Genomic DNA, 21,161 nt, shown 5'->3' on the forward strand with positions numbered 1-21,161 from the left:
AGTTCCTGAAATTTTCAACCCAAACGGGAATCGAACCAGGAACCTTTGTGTTAGTAGTCCGATGCACTAACCACTACACCACGGCTCTCAACACTAATGTAACTATTGTGTAAGCTAAGAAATAGCAAGACATTTTACACTGTTTTTAAGTCTTTTTAAGCTTTCTACAAATATGACTTTCATAATGCTTAAAATCCATGCAGTACTAGTGTTAATGTATGTTATTTTTTTAATTAATTTACGATGTTGCAAATATACATGTAGAGCTTATTTCTTTCTTATTTGTCTATACATTTACAAATGATAAGGAGATGGAGACATGAACAAAAACATATACAGATAAGATATATAAATATAATGATTCATTTGCAAGCAGTGAACAATCATTTGTCAAAAACAAAACAAAACAAGAAACAGATTCTTCTTATTATTTTATTTTATTCAAATAGAGAGGCAATAAGGGAACTATAAACATTCCAATTTGATGGAAATTTGAAGAAAAAACACAATTTCTACATCATTTGGTTACATTTACGACAAAATTTATGTCGATAAAAAAACATGATGTTTTGACCATTCAGTACTTAATAGATGCATAGTTCGTGGGGAAAAGTTTCATCAAATAATATGAATATAAATGACTTTTTTTGTGCTCATTTTTTACAGTGGGTTGTGATGATCTTCCAGTTAGGTTACCCTCATTTGGAGTGTTGTTTCCAACCTGTTAAAGGTCCATCTTTGTGCATAATTCAAAATTGGAAATTTCAACAAGCATCTAATATTCTTAATCTGGAAAATAAACCCTGGTCTGCTAGCTTCATGTATATTTTTTCTACCGATTTAATATATAACTAGAATCATGCAAACAGACTTAAGGAAAAGGCATGTAAGTTCATCATACAAATATGACACTTTTTCTAGACAATCCAGATCTTGCAAAATACGTCGCTAAAAATTGTAACCTTTAAAATTGTTGTTGTGCAGTAAAAGCCCATATGGGAACTTTCAAAAGTTGGCGGGTATGTAACAAGTCTTACTATTTTTATGCTCCATTTATGGGCAATATGTTTTCTAGTCTGTCCGTCCGTCCTGCTTCTGGTTATAAAGTTTATGGTCGAGGTAGTTTTTGATGAAGTTGAAATCCAATCAACTTGAAACTTAGTACACATGTGTTCCTATTGAAATGATCTTCTTAATTTTACTGCCAAATTAAAGATTTTACCTAATTTTCATAGTCAACTGAACATAGAAAATGATTGTACGGATGGGAAATCCATGTACTTATGACCTTTTCTTGTTTGAAGAAAAAAAATACATTTTAACGATAATGGAACAAAGCAGCCTGGGTAAGTGGGCTGCTTTTATGGTAATTCAAGTTACCTTTTATTCACCTTCTTCCACTTCAGAGCTATCAGCTCTTTGATTTCTATTAACTATAAGCCCTATTTATGTTTTACACTTTATGTAGATTTAATTTGATGACATATAAATCTGTTTTAGGCTACACTTACTGACAGAAATAGAGGAATGTTTCCGTGTATTAGCAGATCTAAAGACAGAGGTGGGAGGTACTGGTGATGGGCCAAGGATTTCTACTCAGGAGTTACTGAAGAATTGGGACAGGAGGCTACAGGTTATGCAGGTACTTGTGTATTTGGTTTATTACATCCTGATTTAATTTTCTAGGTCCAGTACTTTAAATCCTTGAGCAATGATATTTTGCCAATGTTCATTACTTAATGTTTAGGAAATTTATTTGATTTGTATTCTCTAATTTAATTATTGGTCAAAACACTATTCAGTGTTAATGAATGTCTTATCTCTTACTTCTACTTGTACAATGTATGTGTCTTTTCAGTGGTCCTTCAGAGCCCAGGAACCATTGTTGACTTTAAGAAGAACATTATTTAATCTAGCCCAACAGATGACTGGACATGATGTTGATCATGAGATTGGTCACTGGTGGTTATGGAGTGCCAAGATTGCTAGAAAGTATGGAAACATTATTGCTACTATATATTATTTTGAGATTTGAGAATGAAATGCTTTGCATTCTGGGTAACATTTTAATATTTTTTCTCGCCAAAATGTTTTGATTGCTATTGGAAATTAAACCCATGGTGTAACATTATTTTCTTTTCAAAGACATGAAATTACCAATTGTTCTTTAGATTCTGAAAAATAAATTGAAATGAATCACAGGAGATAGTCACTGTTAGTATCAATGTCATTTTAGAACAAACCTTTGAACCTTTCTTTGCTTCAATTATTTCATAGGGTAACTTCATTACTACAATATTTAGAAGTGCATAGTATGTACACAGCTGTGTAATAAAGGCACTTATCAATCAAAAAACAAAATCATAATTAAAGAAATGGTTAAAATAAAAAGATTTTGAAGAAATGAATTTTCCTTATTTTACAATGCTAAAAAAAGTATTCATTTTTGTGATTTTTAAAGCTCTTTACATTTATTTTGTGTTATATGCCTACTCCAAAAGTTACGGGAAAAAAAGCCTATGAAAAATATTTTGGTTTCCTTATACTGTGGATTCATTTTTATTCGTGGTATACCAATTTTCGTGGTTTTCGTGGGTCACTTCAAACCACGAATTTAAGAATTCCAGGAAGAATAATCCCGAGTATTTGTTTGGAGTTGTTTATTTCCGGTTATGTTATGCAGTTCTCGTATAGTGTTGACTGTCGATAAACATTGCAACACAACACATGTTTTTATTGAAAGAAGATAAAAGTATTTTGATTAATTCAATGATAAAAAAAAATATCAGTGATAAATAACTTTTTAAAATTAATTAAAATTGTTCATGGAATAGAACTGCAATTTGTTAATTACCATGTCATAGTTTGGATTACTGGTGATTAAAAATCAATAGGATTAAGAAGAGAATATTGCCTGTAGGTAATATTGTTTATGACAGGAACATTTATTTTCACACCTTTTACTTATATGACTGTTTATTATACCGTGATTAGGGAAATAAGCTTTCAATCATAGAGTTGTGAATGCCTCATAAAAAAAAATTGTAAATTGTAAAACAAACAAATAATTAGTTGTTTCTGTTCACGATTATCTGTTCGAAGTTTTCAATGAACACTTTAACCTAGAATGATCAAGCGAGGATTTAGACAATTCAACTTGACTTTTTCAATGAATTCCTTCTTTTTTGTTTTATTATTAAAAAAAAATTTGTTTTGTTTTGCAGAGAAGGCTATAACCAGACGGCCTACAGCTCATTGTTACAGGCTGGAGACTACAACCTACCTGAAGTATTCGTAGAGAAAGCCAAGTGGTTCTGGAGCAAGGGAGATAAGGACCAGGCTCTTACCTGTCTAGAGAGAGGGATGTCTGTACACTTCCCTGATATACAGGCTCTTAAATCTGACACCACTGATCAGTCTAAAGCTAGGCTTAAAATATATGCTCAGGTAATGATATACAGGCTCTTAAATCTGACACCACTGATCAGTCTAAAGCTAGGCTCAAAATATATGCTCAGGTAATGATATACAGGCTCTTAAATCTGACATAACTGATCAGTCTAAAGCTAGACTCAAAATATATGCTCAGGTAATGAAGGATGATAAAATAGAACAGGCTAAAGCTAGGCTGAAAATATATGCTCGGGTAAAAGAATAAAAGTTTGAAATACATGCTTAGATTAAGAAGTGTGAATGTAGGAGATTTATAATTCTATGTAAATGTCATGGCTGAAGTTTAGATGAAAAATAAAAGATCATAAAAAACACCAATTGTTCCAAATTACACATTCAAAGTCAACTTTGTAAAAAAATAAATAAAGGATTATTGAAAGTGGTATAACTTCTTCTTCTTTAGTTTAAAATCATAGAATAAAATATAAAGAAATTGAAATCGTCAGATGATGGAATAACTGTCCTTTCAACTAGCTAGTTTGCTAGAAGGAACATAGAAACCTTGCATTTAGAGTAGTTCAATATTATTATTCCTAGTGAACTACCAGTATCTTTTATATAAATGAGCATCTGTACATTCTATATTAGTATCAGAATACAGATTCTCTAATAAAGCATTCTGAAAGTATATTTTTATTTCTAAATCACAGGCTTTATTGTTATTTGGAAGATACAGTGATGAAGCATCCAGTTTGGAAAGTAATTCAATTCTGAGGAAATATCGTGAGGTGATAGATATTTACAATGACTGGGAAGAAGGACATTTTTACCTGGCACAGTATTACGACAAAATTATGACCACCTTATTTGAAGAGAATACTGCAAAAGGGTATAGTATTTGTTACGCTTTCTACCATGAAATGTTTTCTACCTTCCAATCGGTCTATTTACTTGTATCAAGTTTTAAAAATTCACTTCTGACATATATAGGCCAGTTTGTTGCATGATTTTTACGGAAACAAATTTCTTAAGTTTCAGGTCTCCACCCCCCATTAAAAAATGTTCTGGTAAATGACTCCACACTACCCTCATACCAGTTTAGCCTTGATATGATTTTTTTGTCATAAAATTTTTACGTTTGCCAACTGCCATACAGCTACCTTCTGTTTGCCAACAGTTTGAAATTGACATTGTCCATGGAAAATTTTTAATCCCACTTTTCTTAGTATAAGCATATTAATGCTTATAGTAAATTGAGAAACAAGTAAGTGCAACTTATGTAAATCATATACTTTAAGAGTGTGAGTGCTGCCTTGTAGCGGCATTAGCCTGCTCTTTTTGGAAAATCTACAAGGGTGTTTTTTACTCAAAGAGATATGGCTCTCTCGTAACACAGGTCAGCTTTTGATTTTCCTCTTCTGACAGACTATTATTGTTTCTCAAGACCATACTTGCAAATGGTGTTAAGGCCGTTTTTATTTAATAAGTTGGTTTACGGACATCAGCCCAAAAAACTTAGGGTAGGAGGAGGGAAAAAAAATAAATTTAAACTAGATCTTTCCAGTTGTTTTTTTTTAATTGGTTTACGGATATCTGTAGGGCTCACACTTCTTCAGAATTATAGGGAGAAGTGACTTCTCTTTTTGAAACTGATAGGGAGAAGTGGTGAGATTTGAAAGAGAAGTGCTCATTCGTGTGGTGCCCTACAATGTTTGGATTTTACTATAGTATAAAGGGTCATATGTAAATAATGTTCTTTTTATATTGTTCAATTCATATCTGAGTATACAATTAAAGTAACATTTCAAATTAAAAGTTTACTTAGGTTCTTGTGAGAAACTTCCATCTAAATATTTAATATCTTTTTTTTATTTTGAAAAATGTAAAGAAATTATAATATATCAATTACTATTTAATTCAAAACTATCTTAAGTATGAAATTCAGTGTTTCTCATCAAAAAATATATAAGTTATTAACCTGGTCCATAATATATTGATATTAGCTAGTGTGATAGTCTCAGAGTTAAGCAACTTTAATCAAGTTTGAAACAAATTCAATCCATAAAAAAATATAGGGAATTATAGACACCAATCAATTAGATGTAACTAAAAGTCTCTTAATGCATGTGACATACATAATTTTTCCCTTTGTGGTCAATATTCGTCTGTCAGCTGTTTCGTCCGTGCGTCCATAATAATTATTGTAAAAGTACGGATTTCGGTCTTAGCTGGTCCGGTTCAGATCCGTAGTTTAGAAATCGGTAAAAGAAAATTTACAAAAATAAACGATGTTTGACAAGTTATTTGGAAAGGAACATGACGTTTTTAATGCAATAAATGGATTAAACATTTACTAGAGACAATTTTTATCACGTTTAAATGAAGTAACAAACTTATTTTGCCGTCGAAATTTAGGTTGATGTACGTTTTCGAGTGACAAGCACCGGAACTTGCAAAAATGTTCGAGGTGATGAGTTGTATTTTTTATCAAATAAACTGCTACACACTGCAAATACAATGCTTCAGCCTCTTTTCTTAAGATAATGAACCGTTTATGTCTTAATTTCTTAAATTATCATTAAAAAAATGATGCTTCATCAACTTGTTAAAAATTGAAAATTTCCGATGACGGATGCGACTGGTATCGTCAAGAACAAGGCGACTTGTTTTCGCTTTAGGGTGTCAGGGAAAGCTAACCAGTCACGTTTCCGGTGCACTGGTTTACGATTTTTTAGTGCAGTAATAGGAAACAGAATACGAAACGTAAACACAAAAATTCCGTTTAAAATTTTCTTAGTAAATCGATAAATATGAGGTCGGCGGAAATAATTTTTAAGGACAAATATGCGTTTATTTTTATTTGAATTAGCGAAAATTCGGGTCGGCGGATCCGTAAACCAACTTATTTAATAAAAACAGCCTAAGGGAGAAATTTTCATCCCAGAATGGGAATCGAATCAGGAACCTTTGTGTTAGTAGTCCAATGCACTAACCACTACACTGTGGCTTCTATGGAAGAGAGTTTAGTTTCAGTGTGCATGTTACATCGAATCAACTGCATGCAGCAAAGCAGACCCAAACCCAGTATTGTTCTAGTTTGTGATCAAATCTGGCATGCCCATTGTTTTCTTCCGTGTGTGATCGCATGAGCATGGATACCTTGTTGCATGAATCACATATTACTTTGACATAAACCAGTTTCATTTCTAACAAGCAGTAGAATGGCTAAAAGTGCAGCAATAACATTTTCTCCTCAAGAAAACAGTGTATCAGTGGATTCTGACATTTTAACCATCAGTGATGACGAAGAAGATAGGTATCACTCATATTTTTATCTAACTCTTGGTTTTTTATGCCCATTTTATGATCATTGTTTTTCGGTTTGAGCGTCCTTTCGTAGGATCAAGTTAGTTTTTGATGAAGTTGAAGTTCAATCAACTTGAAACTTAGTACACATGTTCCCTATGAAATAATCTTTCTAATTTTGACCCCAATTTCATGGTCCACTGAACATTGAAAAAGATTGTGCAAGTGGGGCATCCATCCCTGTACTATGGACACATTCTTGTTATGTAAGTTTTCACCTGGCAAGTTATTACCAATATTTATCAACGTCAGATCATTTTGATATTCATGTTTTGCATCTTTTTTAATAGGTTTAAGAAGCATACATTACAAATTGTGTGTTGATTTATAGCTATCACTGATGCAACCTGTTTAAACACACTTTTCATAATGAAGGACTAGAGACATGTTAAGGAAAAATAATGTTAATGTGACACCTTTTCTTAAACTCTCAGTTTTATATTTTTAATCCCAAAATAAACAGTTGTCATATTAATAAGAGGTAGCTAATCTCTTGAGATAAGTGTTATTATTTTTACAAAATTCTATCTGTTTTTATGTTTGATTGATTTTTGGGGTTTCCCATTGTAGTACTTAACTGCATAGGATGGAGTTTGTCAACCAAACTTATCTTCCTGGTACTAAACTGGACAAAATTTTTTATACCATGTGTAGCCATGTTTTTATTATTTCTTTTGATCATATTGTGATTTTTGGAGTAAAGAAACAAGGATAACAGATGTTTTATTAATATGCAAGCTTTGAATAATTTTTAACTCAATCATTTTAATTTTCTTGAATGGTATAAATTGAAGTGAAAGGTAAGAGACAAAACAAGTAGAAAAAGGAATTTATTGACTGATAAAAAGATATTTTTTACACAGAATATGATGTGTGTATGTTTATTTTGCAGTGACTTTATCTATCATGTGATCAGGAATTTTGGACAATCTCTTCTACATGGTAACCAGTATATATACCAGTCAATGCCTAGGCTCCTCAGTCTGTGGTTAGAGTATGGAACACAGGTGGCAGATTATGAGAAGCAGGATAAACAAAAACCACAGATTTCTCAAAGACTACAGACCATGAGAAACACTCTTGGAAAGTTGAATAGGGTACAAGCTTATTTTAAAAAGTTTTAGTTATTAAAATTCTTTTTACAGTCAATCTTTTTATGATGTTTTTTTCAACAAACTCATAACATCATTTAATTGGTTATTTGCTGAAACAAAGCACATTTCTTATCAAATAGTTGGCAATTTGCCATTTATGTAAATAAATAAATTTTATTAAATGTTGCAAAAATTTTTTTTTTAAGTTTACAAGTTAATATTAAGCTTATTCTGTTTTGCTCATGTTTCAGTTGATAAGTAACTTTGGGAGGGAGTTAGCACCATACCAGTTGTTTACAGCATATCCACAATTGATATCAAGGATTTGCCATGCTCAGAGTGATGTTTTCCAACATCTTAAAGATATTGTTGCCAGAATCTTTGTACATTTCCCTAAACAGTCCTTGTGGATGATGATGGCAGTTTCCAAGGTAATAGAATTAAATAATAGTCTCGATTTAGATTATATGTTTTAAAGATAACATTTTTCTGGTTTTCTAATTGATTCATAGTGGTAGAATTTATATGTGTTATATCAGGATTTTTTATTCTAAGTGTACATATGCATCTGTACCATTCTTCAAAACATACAGTAGTTTGACACTTGTAGGAATTTTTACTCGAATAAAAAAAACTAATATTTATTAAACACTAGTAGTACAAAACAAGCATATATTTTTATTCAAGAAATAGTTCATGGAAGCCATAGATTGATGGAAATTTAAACATGGCCTGGGCTGTGATATTCAAATTTTAACCTGAGCGTTGGCGAGGGATAAAATTAATGAATATCACGGCCCTTAAATCAATCTATGGCACGATTTTTATGAAACTTACATATTAATAGGTTTATAACAGCAATGTTTTGGTAAAGTTGGAAAAACAGTGTTGATCATCATTTTCAAAAGAGTTATGGCCCTTAGGAATATAAATGATATGGAAATTAAGCCCTCTCGCATGATAAATATTTGCCAGGTATATAACAGCTATGTCTTAGACAATTTTTGAAAGTAAATGTGTAATCAAATTCTTTTAATGAAAAATATTTAATATAACGGAAATTGTCCACATTCTTTTATTAATGAAAAATATTTAATATAATGGAAATTGTCCTCAAGTCTTAAACTTTCTTTCTTTATTTTACTTTATATTTTCAGTCATCCTATTCTATGAGAGTGAAGAGATGTCAAGATATATTTGCAGAAGCTAAGTAAGTTTAAATGTAGTTTATTTTTCTGTTTTTATGCCCCATTTATGGACATTATGTTTTCTGGTCTGTGCGTTCGTCCGTTCATTTGTTCGTTCGTCTGTTTGTCCGTCCGTCTGTCTGTCCCCCTTCAGGTTAAAGTTTTTGGTCTAGATAGTTTTTGATGAAGTTGCAGTCCAATGAACTTGAAACTAAGTAAATATGTTCCTTATGATATGATTTATCTAATTTTAGTGCCAAATTAGAGATTTTATTCCATTTTCATGCTCCACTGAACATGGAAAATGATATTGCGGATGGGGCATCCGTGTACTTGGGACACATTCTTGTTTTTTTGTGACCTCAAATTTCTCCCTTCATTTGTTTTTTTAGTACAGAGGCAAATGTTGCTTTGTTTGTAATACCGTATAGCGGGTTATTTTCGCGGGTGTAAAATTTCGCGATTTTCATTGAATAAGGTATACGAAATATTTTGGCGATTATTATTTTGGCGGATTCAACATTTTTAACATTACCTATGCATGTACACTTTTAAATTGGCGGAATTTATTTTGGCGATTTTGTTCTATCCGCCAAAATAAGCGAAAATTTACACCCCGCGAAAATAACCCGCTATACGGTATAATCCAATTCCAGAAATAAAACTTGCTTATTAATTTAAAAGGATTTCTAATGAATATTTTAAAATCCACCATATCTCTAATGTATACCATTGTGCAATTATGTTTAATACAGTAATATTTTGAAGGTTTACCTTTTCACATTAAAAAAGAAATGGTCAGTTAATTTTATATCTTTCTAAAATAGGTCCAGGAACTCAGAATTGAAGAAGTTTATAGAGGTGAGATGAATTTCAATTATAAATCATTTAACTTTCACGTTTTTCTTGTTGTGAAGTAGGAATAGGATTTGGTTACCCTCAATTTACACTCGCAGTTGAATTTCAATAGGGCCACATCAGCTTTTGCAATCACAAAAGGATATTAATACTCAGCCAATACCAAACTGATGCCTTGAAAAAAATGAAAAAAAAAGACCAAAGACAAAACAGTATTCAAAACACAACAAAGAAAACTAAAGACTGAACAACACAAATATGAAGTTTACTATTAGACTTTCGTCTCTTTATGATGTTCAAATTCAAAGAGCCAAAAAGGGCCACAGTACATTGTCAGTTGATGTTATAGATGTCCGTGTTATAATGAATTTAACTTTGTTATAGGATGGCACCAAGTTAACAGAGAGGTTATTAGAATTATGTAACAAGGATTTTAAAAATGCATTAACGATAAGTGTAACCCAACACTTCCGTCCATTGAAAAGACTACTGGAAGACAGGTAAGGTTGATTGAGTACTGGGATTTGTGACTATCTAACATCTTACAAACAAAGTCTGGCAAAAAAATGGGTACTTTATCTATATATTTCTTATCTTATTGCCTTTATTGTGTGTGACAAACATTGCAGACAAAAGTGAAACATAATATTTCACAATTCTTATTAGTTAGAAACTGTTATTAAAAATAAATTCTTTGTGTTTTTATGAAAGTGATTTTTGCATTCTTGAAAAATTATTTGAATAGGTTTGATAAAAAAAATTTGTATGTGTTAATTTAAGTAAAGGAATTTAGCTAGGACAGTGTGTATCAATTAGTTTTTAGACATTTTCAGGATATTTAAAGAATGATATTCATCTTCTCTTCACAGTAACTTCAGTAAGATATTAGTACCATTACAGTCCTCCATGACGGTGACCTTACCCAACACACCAGGATTACATCAGGATCATAACCCTTTCCCTTGTAATGAAGTATTTATTAAAGGTTTTGAAGACACAGTGAGTTTATTAAAAATATGAATTAAGGAGATTTGAAGTAAATATCAGTGAAACATAAATCTAATAACACAACGTTTCTCATCTAGATAATAGAAAAATATGGACTATCACATTCATAGCAAATGCCAGTACCAGTTAAAATATAAGGCAAGTAAGGCAGAGACATCACTTGGCCAATATCTATAGGGGAAGGGGGGAATAACAATTGTTCACAAAACACTCAACAGAAAACTAAAGTTTAAGCATAAATAAGTGCAAAACAATTTAAATGAAATCATAACAACAAATGACAATATTTGAAGCAATCTGTGAGGCAGATATTTCATAAAAGTCAACTAAATCAATATGTTAAATTAAAAGGCAAAGATTTGATCTATGGGCTAAAACATTAGACAGTGACTGAAAAATTATGTGACCAGTAATGATATTTCTTAGGGGTCATTGATTTTCTGTATTAATTATGATTCCAATTTGTTTAAAAGTTAAGTCTTATAAACATTGGTTTTGTAGATAGAAGTGTTGCCCTCCTTACAAAGGCCAAAGAAGATAACTTTAACAGGGAGTGATGGTAAACTCTATATCATGATGTGTAAACCAAAGGTTAGTCAAATGTTTTTATTTATTATTATACATATCAATTTTATAAATTTAGTTGCTAAAACTGACCTGCAAATCTCTCAGAAAGTGTTTTCAGAATATTAGACCTAGATTCTTGAGTGAAGTTTCTGCTCAAAGTTATTTTCTTTTCAAAACTTTGAAATGAGAAAGAACCTGTTGATTCAACTTCATTACAGAATCTCCTAACTTTTTTTATCTCTTTTATGAGAATTGGTATTGAATATGAAATTGGCACACCTCTGTTTTCAAATATTTGATTTTAACAATTACTTTAGGTGCTACACATTTGTAAATGTTTTTAAAATGTGAATAAAAAATCCAGCATGGTAGTTGAGTTTGATGCATTTGTACATTTTAGGATGATTTAAGAAAGGACTGCAGACTGATGGAATTTAATGGAATTATAAATAAATTTTTGCACAAGGACCCAGATTCAAGAAGACGACAACTTCATATCAGAACTTATGTATGTTCTTTTACAACAACCTACATTTGAAGTACAATAAAAAAAAAAATTGACTGTAGATGAACACAAATAAAAAAATAAAAACCCATTAAATCCCTTGGTGATTCTGCATTGCATAAGCATAACTGTTATTTCATTATAACAGCAAATTATTCATCTCTCAAAAATGAGCAACCAAGTATGCTATATGTTATGATGTAATTATAACATCAAATTATTCGTCTCTCAAAAATGAGTAACTAAGTATGCTATATGTTATGATGTAGAGAATTAATCTACTTGAGCTTTAACTGGATTGAATGCATTTGCAGTTTAAGTTTTGAGTTTTTATAAAATAAGTTCCAGAACGAATAGAAGAAATACTTGATACCTATTTAACAGAAGACCATGTACTATGCTAAAACAATTAAGAATCAGACATAAATTTTGTATCTTATTTAAACAGATGTCAGATTCTTTTTCATGATGTCTATTTATGGTCTGTAATTCCACTATCTATTTATAGTCAGTGATTCCCCTGAATGAAGAATGTGGACTTATAGAATGGGTTAATAACACAAATGGGTTGAGGAATATATTACTGAAGTATTACAGAGAAAGGGGGTGTGGTATGACTGGAAAGGAATTAAAGGATGCCTGTCCCTCTAAACAATCCTCTCTTGAGTAAGTTTGTTGTAATTATAGTACTTTCCTAGATCATTCTGTTGATCACTTCTTAAAATAAATGCTGCTAAAAAAAATTCACTATCCTCACAAATAAGAAAGCATCTGAACTCACAGTATTTTGGTTAAAAAAAAACTCAGTTTGACAATGCAGAATTTCCTGCAAATTTCATAAGAATGGGTTTTAATTTTAATTGTTATGGCATGTGTTTTGAAGTTTCCCTTAGCAAAACAGCATCTTAGCTATATTTATACATGAGAAGTCATAAAGGCAATACAGTGCCTTTATATTAGAGGTGTACATGTATTATTACAAAGCTATAACTTATCTCAAAAGAAAGTTCAGATATTACTATTGTTATGTTAGATTATGTTTTAAATGATTTTGTGATTACAGAACAAAACTTCAAGTGTTGAAGGAGAAGTTATTACCACGTCATCCTCCAGTATTTAAAGAATGGTTTCTGAGAACCTTCCAAGACCCAACATCTTGGTAAGACGTGTTATCTATGGAATGTAAAGTAGCTTTATTTGACAGTGTTTGACTGGATTGCTTCCCTTTGTATATACAGTAGATATTTAGCCAACCACAAGCGGTTGAACTAGGGAAGTTGATTTACAGGCTGTCTTGTAACTCAGAAGTCCTGGATTGGAGACCAAGATGATTTTGTAAGGAGAATCATGCTCTTCAATCATGCTCTTCAGTAGCAATAGTGTTCCAACTCAGAGAATAAAAGATGATTTTTATTGCCACAGATTCAGCAGATTACATGTTCCTGTTCATTAGAATCTGTTTGATCTCATAAAACATGGATGTTTTAACATTCAGTGATCACAACTCTCTCTCTACTAAGAACAGATTTTAATTTCCAATTAACATTGACAACAGGTTGTGAAACAAATAAACTACAGCAATTTTTTTAATAGCTGAATGTGCATGGTACATAATGTATATCAATTCTATTTATAGGTACAATGCTCATGTTTCTTATGTCTGTACTGCTGCTGTTATGAGTATGTTTGGGTACATCTTAGGACTATTCTATTTATAGGTACAATTCTTGTGTTTCGTATGCTCGCACTGCTGCTGTTATGAGTATGTTTGGGTACATCTTAGGACTATTCTATTTATAAGTACAATGCTTGTGTTTCGTATGCTCGCACTGCTGCTGTTATGAGTATGTTTGGGTACATCTTAAGACTATTCTATTTATAGGTACAATGCTCGTGTTTTGTATGCCCGTACTGCTGCTGTTATGAGTATGTTTGGGTACATCTTAGGACTATTCTATTTATAGGTACAATGCTTGTGTTTCGTATGCTCGCACTGCTGCTGTTATGAGTATGTTTGGGTACATCTTAAGACTATTCTATATATAGGTACAATGCTTGTGTTTCGTATGCTCGCACTGCTGCTGTTATGAGTATGTTTGGGTACATCTTAAGACTATTCTATTTATAGGTACAATGCTCGTGTTTCGTATGCCCGTACTGGTGCTGTTATGAGTATGTTTGGGTACATCTTAAGACTATTCTATTTATAGGTACAATGCTTGTGTTTCGTATGCTCGCACTGCTGTTGTATGAGTACAGTTGGGTACATCTTAGGACTATTCTATTTATAGGTACAATGCTTGTGTTTCGTATGCTCGCACTGCTGCTGTTATGAGTATGTTTGGGTACATCTTAAGACTATTCTATTTATAGGTACAATGCTCGTGTTTCGTATGCCCGTACTGCTGCTGTTATGAGTATGTTTGGGTACATCTTAAGACTATTCTATTTATAGGTACAATACTTGTGTTTCGTATGCTCGCACTGCTGCTGTTATGAGTATGTTTGGGTACATCTTAAGACTATTCTATTTATAGGTACAATGCTTGTGTTTCGTATGCCCGTACTGCTGCTGTTATGAGTATGTTTGGGTACATCTTAAGACTATTCTATTTATAGGTACAATGCTCGTGTTTCGTATGCTCGCACTGCTGCTGTTATGAGTACGGTTGGGTACATCTTAAGACTATTATATTTATAGGTACAATGCTTGTGTTTCGTATGCCCGTACTGCTGCTGTTATGAGTACGGTTGGGTACATCTTAAGACTATTCTATTTATAGGTACAATGCTCGTGTTTCGTATGCTCGCACTGCTGCTGTTATGAGTACGGTTGGGTACATCTTAAGACTATTCTATTTATAGGTACAATGCTTGTGTTTCGTATGCTCGCACTGCTGCTGTTATGAGTACGGTTGGGTACATCTTAGGACTATTCTATTTATAGGTACAATGCTCGTGTTTCGTATGCTCGCACTGCTGCTGTTATGAGTACGGTTGGGTACATCTTAAGACTATTCTATTTATAGGTACAATGCTTGTGTTTCGTATGCCCGTACTGCTGCTGTTATGAGTACGGTTGGGTACATCTTAAGACTATTCTATTTATAGGTACAATGCTCGTGTTTCTTACGCCCGTACTGCTGCTGTTATGAGTATGGTTGGATATATCCTAGGACTTGGAGACAGACATGGAGAAAACATACTCTTTGATTCTACAAATGGAGATTGTGTACATGTAGATTTCAATTGTCTGTTTAACAAGGTAATGGAGACTGAACATGTCAGTTTTAACTCTAAATAATATATGTTTTTATAAGACAGTGATAGATACTGGAAAATTATTTATTTATCTTGCTTTCTAACCTAGGTTTAGGTATATGTCTGTGATCAGTTTTCATACAGTAAAATGTAACTACAGTGTGGATGTGATGATTTCAGAGCAATGTGCTTATTTGTAATAATTAAAGACAGATCTTGCTAGAATTGAACATTTTCAAAAACGTTTGTTTTACTTTAAAATATCTGTTATGAATAATGCAACAAAGCTCACATTTTTTTTCTGGTTGAGGCATTCATTAATATGAATAACAAACAAGTGAGAGATATGGGCTTTGTAAAAGAAATTTTAATTTTATTTTTTTTATTTTAGGGTACCACCTTTGAATGGCCAGAGAGAGTACCATTCAGATTAACACATAATATGATTGATGCTATGGTTAGTACCTTTTTTGTGGGTCAAAACATTGCTAGAACTCGAGCATTGTTAGAACAATGTTTTTTTATAACCATTATAATCTTTACTGTAAAAACTTTTAGCATCAGTTGACCATGAATTTTAGCTGTAGAGAATCAAACATAAACACATGCATACAAGGGCTCATGTTAACTATGTTTATAGAAATTGTATTTTCAAAATCACATTATCTAAGTCTGTTTGTGTTACATTAAACAAACCACACAATTCGTAGCCTTTAGTTATCAGAAGATTCTTAAGAACTAATGCATCACATGGAAAATTATATAGGTTAATTGATATACATTATTTACAGGGACCTATGGGATATGAAGGTATATTTAGAAAAGCCAGTGAGGTAACCTTAAGGGTAATGAGGACACAGATGGATCCGTTGATGAGGTATGAAGATTGAGATATATAGAGATTAATACATGGCCTTTTCCATATCAGCCTGGGTATCACCCGAGACCCCCATATCAGCCTGAGACGGAGTATTAATTGCTTTATCATATACTTCCGACAATAGTTTTATGTGAGGCAAATAAATAAATGCAATAACTAAAACAGTCAAAAATTGTATAAAGAAGTTAATAAAATTAACGGTACCTATTTTCTTGCACCAGATGCACATTTCGACAATACATTTCTCAATTATGAATCAAATATACTATATTTGTCCAACAACAGCATCAATACCTCCACAGTGGTTCTCATTGGGGTCTAAGCGTGACGCGGGATTGCCGATTTTTTATAAGCGTGACACTTGAAAGTGGAATTATTGTGCCGTGAAAACGGAAAATGAAGTCTAGAGGGACACGGGAAATTACAAAAAAAAAAGAAAATTGCTTACGTACATAGCGTTAACTTGATACGGTAATCTGACAAAACAGAAAGCGGGACCTGTGATCAGAACCCCCAATGAGACCCCCTCCATATATATCTATGGTAACATTTCCAATAGAGGCATTTTGAAACATTGAAAATTTGGAAGAGTTTTATGATCATTATGTAAATTTTGACGTCGTCATAAAACTTATCTGACGTCACAATGGAAAAGTAAACAATCGATACCAGAAACACCGGAAGTAACTTGCACGAGAAGCACTGTTATGGTTTTTTGCACGAGACGCTCCTTATATGGGTTATCAGCCCAGTGGGAAATTATGGTTTGTGTACTTCTGCTCATTACACATATGATAAAGCTATCATATCAATGCTAAGTATATGATAAATCTCTATATCAAACATATAGCAGTACTTATATTGTCTCACCTGAAACATATTTCACAGATTGTGAGACGGGTAGAAGGACATTGATCTTTAAATTTCAAATATTAATTGTTTATACATCAAGAAAAAGACTTTGCAAAAACAATTATGATAAGTAGTTTTCATTGTTTTTATGTGGGATAAAATTGTCTACTAGTTAGATGATGGTGGGGACATACAATGACTTGTCTAATCTATATTGAATACAATAACATTGAACAGTCATTTGAATATACCCTGATGTGCACTAGATTGACATGCAGAATTTAGAATTTAAAAAAAGAAGAGCACACCCATTACAATTATGTAATATGATTCATGAAAGGATCAGATACAGTTATGAAATATTTGGAATAACTTAGAGGGAATTTGAACCAATGATCACTTATATATGTAGACAAGCTGGCAACAATGACATAATCCAAACCTTGTTATATTGAAACCATTAATCCTAAATTTAGGTTAAAATTCATTCAAGTTCATCATTAAGAAAATCTCTCCAATTGCATGTTGTTTACATTGCAGTGTACTGAAGCCTTTTATCTATGATCCTTTAGTAGAGTGGAGTAAACCAGTCAAACCTCAAGGTCAGAGGTCAGCGTTAGTCCCTGGTCAAAGGTCAATTGTTATTGATACTGGAGAAATCAATAACGAACAGGTAATTTGATTTGTTAAGATTTTAATCATAAGAACTCAATAATCTTTATACAAGAAAGGTCAGTATAAGAATATAACTTGCAAACTTGGTACAAATTAGTTATTGGGTTAGATGATAATACTAACATGAAGTAAGAAATGGTTGCTTGATATTAGCATGAAATTGTCAATTACCATTACTTTGAAATAGAAGTTTTTTCATGTTGAGGATAAAAAGGAAGAACAAAAGCTTAACTTTAGTGTTGCATTGGTTTTTGATTTCGTTTTATTTTACAATATATGTATCACTAATGTCAATTCAATATGGGATTCAGACATTTTAACATGTTTTACAGTGTGTACACACAGTACATAAATGATTTGTACATAATCTATATGTCGTTTTGAAACCTAAATTTCAGGCAATGAAACATGTACAAGACATTGAAGACAGATTAAAAGGAATTCTGAAAAATGAACCTAAGCAGGGAGGACAAGCTAAACCAAAAAGTGTCGCCCTGTCTATAGAGGGCCATGTCAATCATCTTATAAATGTAAGTACAAGTATGTCCTTAAAAGTAGACCAGAAAGTGTAGCTCCATCTATTGTTTGGTTTGTTCGTTATTTTTCATCTTTCATATTACATTATGTAATTATGGTTTTAAAATGTTATACCTTTGTAAATTAATTTCATGCACAAGGTATTTTTGAGATGGAATATATATTACCGAACAATTTTTGTCGAGCCTTCGACTTTAGTCGAAAAAGCGAGACTAAGTGATCCTACATTCCGTCGGCGGCGGCGTCCACAAATATTCACTCTGTGGTTAAAGTTTTTGAAATTTTAATAACTTTCTTAAACTATACTGGATTTCTACCAAACTTGGACAGAAGCTTGTTTATGATCATAAGATAGTATCCAGAAGTAAATTTTTCAAAAATAAAATTCCATTTTTTCTGTTTTTTACTTATAAATGGACTTAGTTTTTCTGCGGGGAAACATTACATTCACTCTGTGGTTAAAGTTTTTAAAATTTGAATATCTTTCTTAAACTATACTGGATTTTTACCAAACTTGGACAGAAGCTTGTTTATGATCATAAAAAGTATCCAGAAGTAAATTTTGTAAAAAAATAAATCCAGTTAACATAATATACAGTCTGCACTTTAAGTTTTTAAAACATTTATTCGATTCATAAACTATCCTGAAATGTATACCAAACTTGGACAGAAGCATCTTACAATCAAAAGATAATATCAGTAGGAATATTTTTATTGATTGTTTTCCTCATTTTTGTTGAGCCTGGGAGTTACAGCAAAAGTAGGCGAGACACTGGGTTCCGCGGAACCCTTACGAATTTTTTTATGAAATCTATTTATTTGAATGTTGAGGATTATGGGTTATTCTGCACATAGGTTAATAGGTAGAAATAGCTATGCATGATAGAATATGTGCTCAAATGGTCTCATGTTTCACTTTTACCTATTTATTCAAACTATTACAGGATGCTACAGATGAGAAGAATCAATGCCAGATGTATATTGGATGGGCAGCATATCTGTAGTTGGTGGGAAGTGTCATCAATGACAGATGTATATGGCAGCTGTAATAAACGTGAAGTCTTCTAAATGGCAGCATGCATAATAATCAAACCAGCAGCTTGGTTGTTCAATAAAATGGGCAGCAAATCATTAATTCAACTTGAGAAAATGTGTTATAATCATGAAACCTGCCTTGAAAACATCATGCAACACCACCTTTGACTCTCTTATGACTTAGCAGAAACACCATGATCACCAGAGTGTAATAAAACATCCATCATTATATCTGATTATTTATGTTTATTTATCAAGAATGTAATTCAATAAAATTTGCAGGTTGATATTTCATATATGGTGCTACTGAAAATCATCATCTAATGATTATGTTTTGGAATAAGACAGTTCTGCCACTTCCTGCAGAATTAGAATACAGTAAAAAAGATTAGGGTCAGGATCTGTCACAAAATGTTGAGACATTTTTTGTTTACACTAAAATCAACTAGACATTACATCACATAAATGATTTTTTTTTAATATTTTAAAGTAGGTGATCTAGGGCCCTTTTTTGGCAGAAAACTTGGAAGTATTAAAATTTATAAAAGATTATTTATAATAAATATGACTGATAACTTTGTGAAATGTTTAAACTGTAAGATCATTGAAATGTTGTGAATAATTTAGCAATAACTCCTTTTCAAAAATTATGAAATCCCTGTAATAAATGGACCACTATCCTGCTCACCTCTTCTATCCAATAACAACTTTTTTAACAGTTGAGTACTAGCAATACAGGTTTAATACAATTTATATCTTGTTATATTCTGTTTCAATCATAAATCATGTTAAAGTAATTAACACTTATTTTTTGTTGTTATAATGTCTCAAATTTGTTAAATTGATAACATGTAAACTGTTCCTATTTGTTTTGTTAATAAATAAATGTACCATGACATGTGTTGTTCCTCATTGTAGAGATGAAGACTGTTGTCGTGGATTCATTATAATTCATTGGAAACAAATTTTCGTTGATTTGGTGGATACAGGAGAACCACAAATTTAAATATTCAAGGAATTACAAGTTGTCTGAAAAAATGCAGACTTTGTTAGAACAAAGAAATCAAATCTAGAAGAACTGCAATCATTTCAAACGTACCACTGAAGACTCCTGCTTTTCATGTTGTTAAAAAACACACTTTTGTTTCTGTATTTATTTTTTGTAAAGCAAACAAGGTGAAAATTTGTTTTCATTATTAACTGAGTATTCATTTAGTTACCACCTAATGTTTTTTGTCTTTTTGTAAGGTTTTTATTTGTGCTTTATGTTAATATAATGGGTAATATAAAAAAGAAGATGTGGTATGATTGCCAATGAGACAACTATCCACAAAAGACCAAAATGACACAGACATTAACAACTATAGGTCACTGTACGGCCTTCAACAATGAGCAAAGCCCATACCGCAAAGTCAGCTATGAATGGCCCCGATAAGACAATGTAAAGCAATTCAAACGAGAAAACAATTGGCCTTGTTTATATGAAAAATATGAACCAAAAACAAATATGTAACACATAAACAAACAACCACTGTATTACAGGCTCCTGATGTGTGACAGGCACATACATAATAATGTGGCGGGGTTAAAAAGTCCTTTTCCAACTGACTTTTAATTTGTGCTTATGTTGTGCTGATACAGTACCACTTGTTTAGTGCTCAAAAGCATGTTTAACCCCTTACCCCCTTCTTTACTTGTTGTTCCTTCGTAAGGAAGTTGTCTGTAAACTCTCGGCCATGTTTATTGATGTTGTAAATCAGACCATTGGCTTTCAATTTTGAATTGTTTCACATTTTTTTATAGAGCCTTTATAACTTTATGTACAGTATGTGCATACAGTAAGCTATGATTATTTTCATCCTCTTCTATGGGTCTCTAATAGATACTTTTCACATTGGCAATCTTACACCATCTCCTCATTTTTAAAAAAAACAAACTTTCTT

The 21,161-nt window shown here is 32.0% G+C and overlaps 1 protein-coding gene across 1 annotated transcript in view; it reads left to right on the top strand.

Moving 5' to 3' along the window:
* LOC134714612 (serine/threonine-protein kinase ATR-like) overlaps positions 1 to 20,114 on the top strand; it is a 77,997-nt gene extending 57,883 nt beyond the window's left edge. The window contains exons 49-68 of the mRNA XM_063575998.1: positions 1,501 to 1,642; positions 1,859 to 1,992; positions 3,225 to 3,447; positions 4,104 to 4,282; positions 7,652 to 7,856; positions 8,105 to 8,284; positions 9,011 to 9,063; positions 9,868 to 9,901; positions 10,283 to 10,398; positions 10,768 to 10,897; positions 11,408 to 11,497; positions 11,874 to 11,981; positions 12,487 to 12,644; positions 13,042 to 13,137; positions 15,090 to 15,243; positions 15,631 to 15,696; positions 16,031 to 16,116; positions 17,512 to 17,644; positions 18,045 to 18,176; positions 19,128 to 20,114. Of these exons, the coding sequence (XP_063432068.1) occupies positions 1,501 to 1,642; positions 1,859 to 1,992; positions 3,225 to 3,447; positions 4,104 to 4,282; positions 7,652 to 7,856; positions 8,105 to 8,284; positions 9,011 to 9,063; positions 9,868 to 9,901; positions 10,283 to 10,398; positions 10,768 to 10,897; positions 11,408 to 11,497; positions 11,874 to 11,981; positions 12,487 to 12,644; positions 13,042 to 13,137; positions 15,090 to 15,243; positions 15,631 to 15,696; positions 16,031 to 16,116; positions 17,512 to 17,644; positions 18,045 to 18,176; positions 19,128 to 19,187 (2,479 nt within the window). The 3' untranslated portion in view covers positions 19,188 to 20,114. The remainder of the gene's footprint in view (positions 1 to 1,500; positions 1,643 to 1,858; positions 1,993 to 3,224; positions 3,448 to 4,103; positions 4,283 to 7,651; positions 7,857 to 8,104; positions 8,285 to 9,010; positions 9,064 to 9,867; positions 9,902 to 10,282; positions 10,399 to 10,767; positions 10,898 to 11,407; positions 11,498 to 11,873; positions 11,982 to 12,486; positions 12,645 to 13,041; positions 13,138 to 15,089; positions 15,244 to 15,630; positions 15,697 to 16,030; positions 16,117 to 17,511; positions 17,645 to 18,044; positions 18,177 to 19,127) is intronic.
* Positions 20,115 to 21,161: the final 1,047 nt, after the last annotated feature.

This window comes from Mytilus trossulus, chromosome 4 (assembly GCF_036588685.1).
Source record: "Mytilus trossulus isolate FHL-02 chromosome 4, PNRI_Mtr1.1.1.hap1, whole genome shotgun sequence".
Classification (NCBI taxonomy): domain Eukaryota; kingdom Metazoa; phylum Mollusca; class Bivalvia; order Mytilida; family Mytilidae; genus Mytilus; species Mytilus trossulus.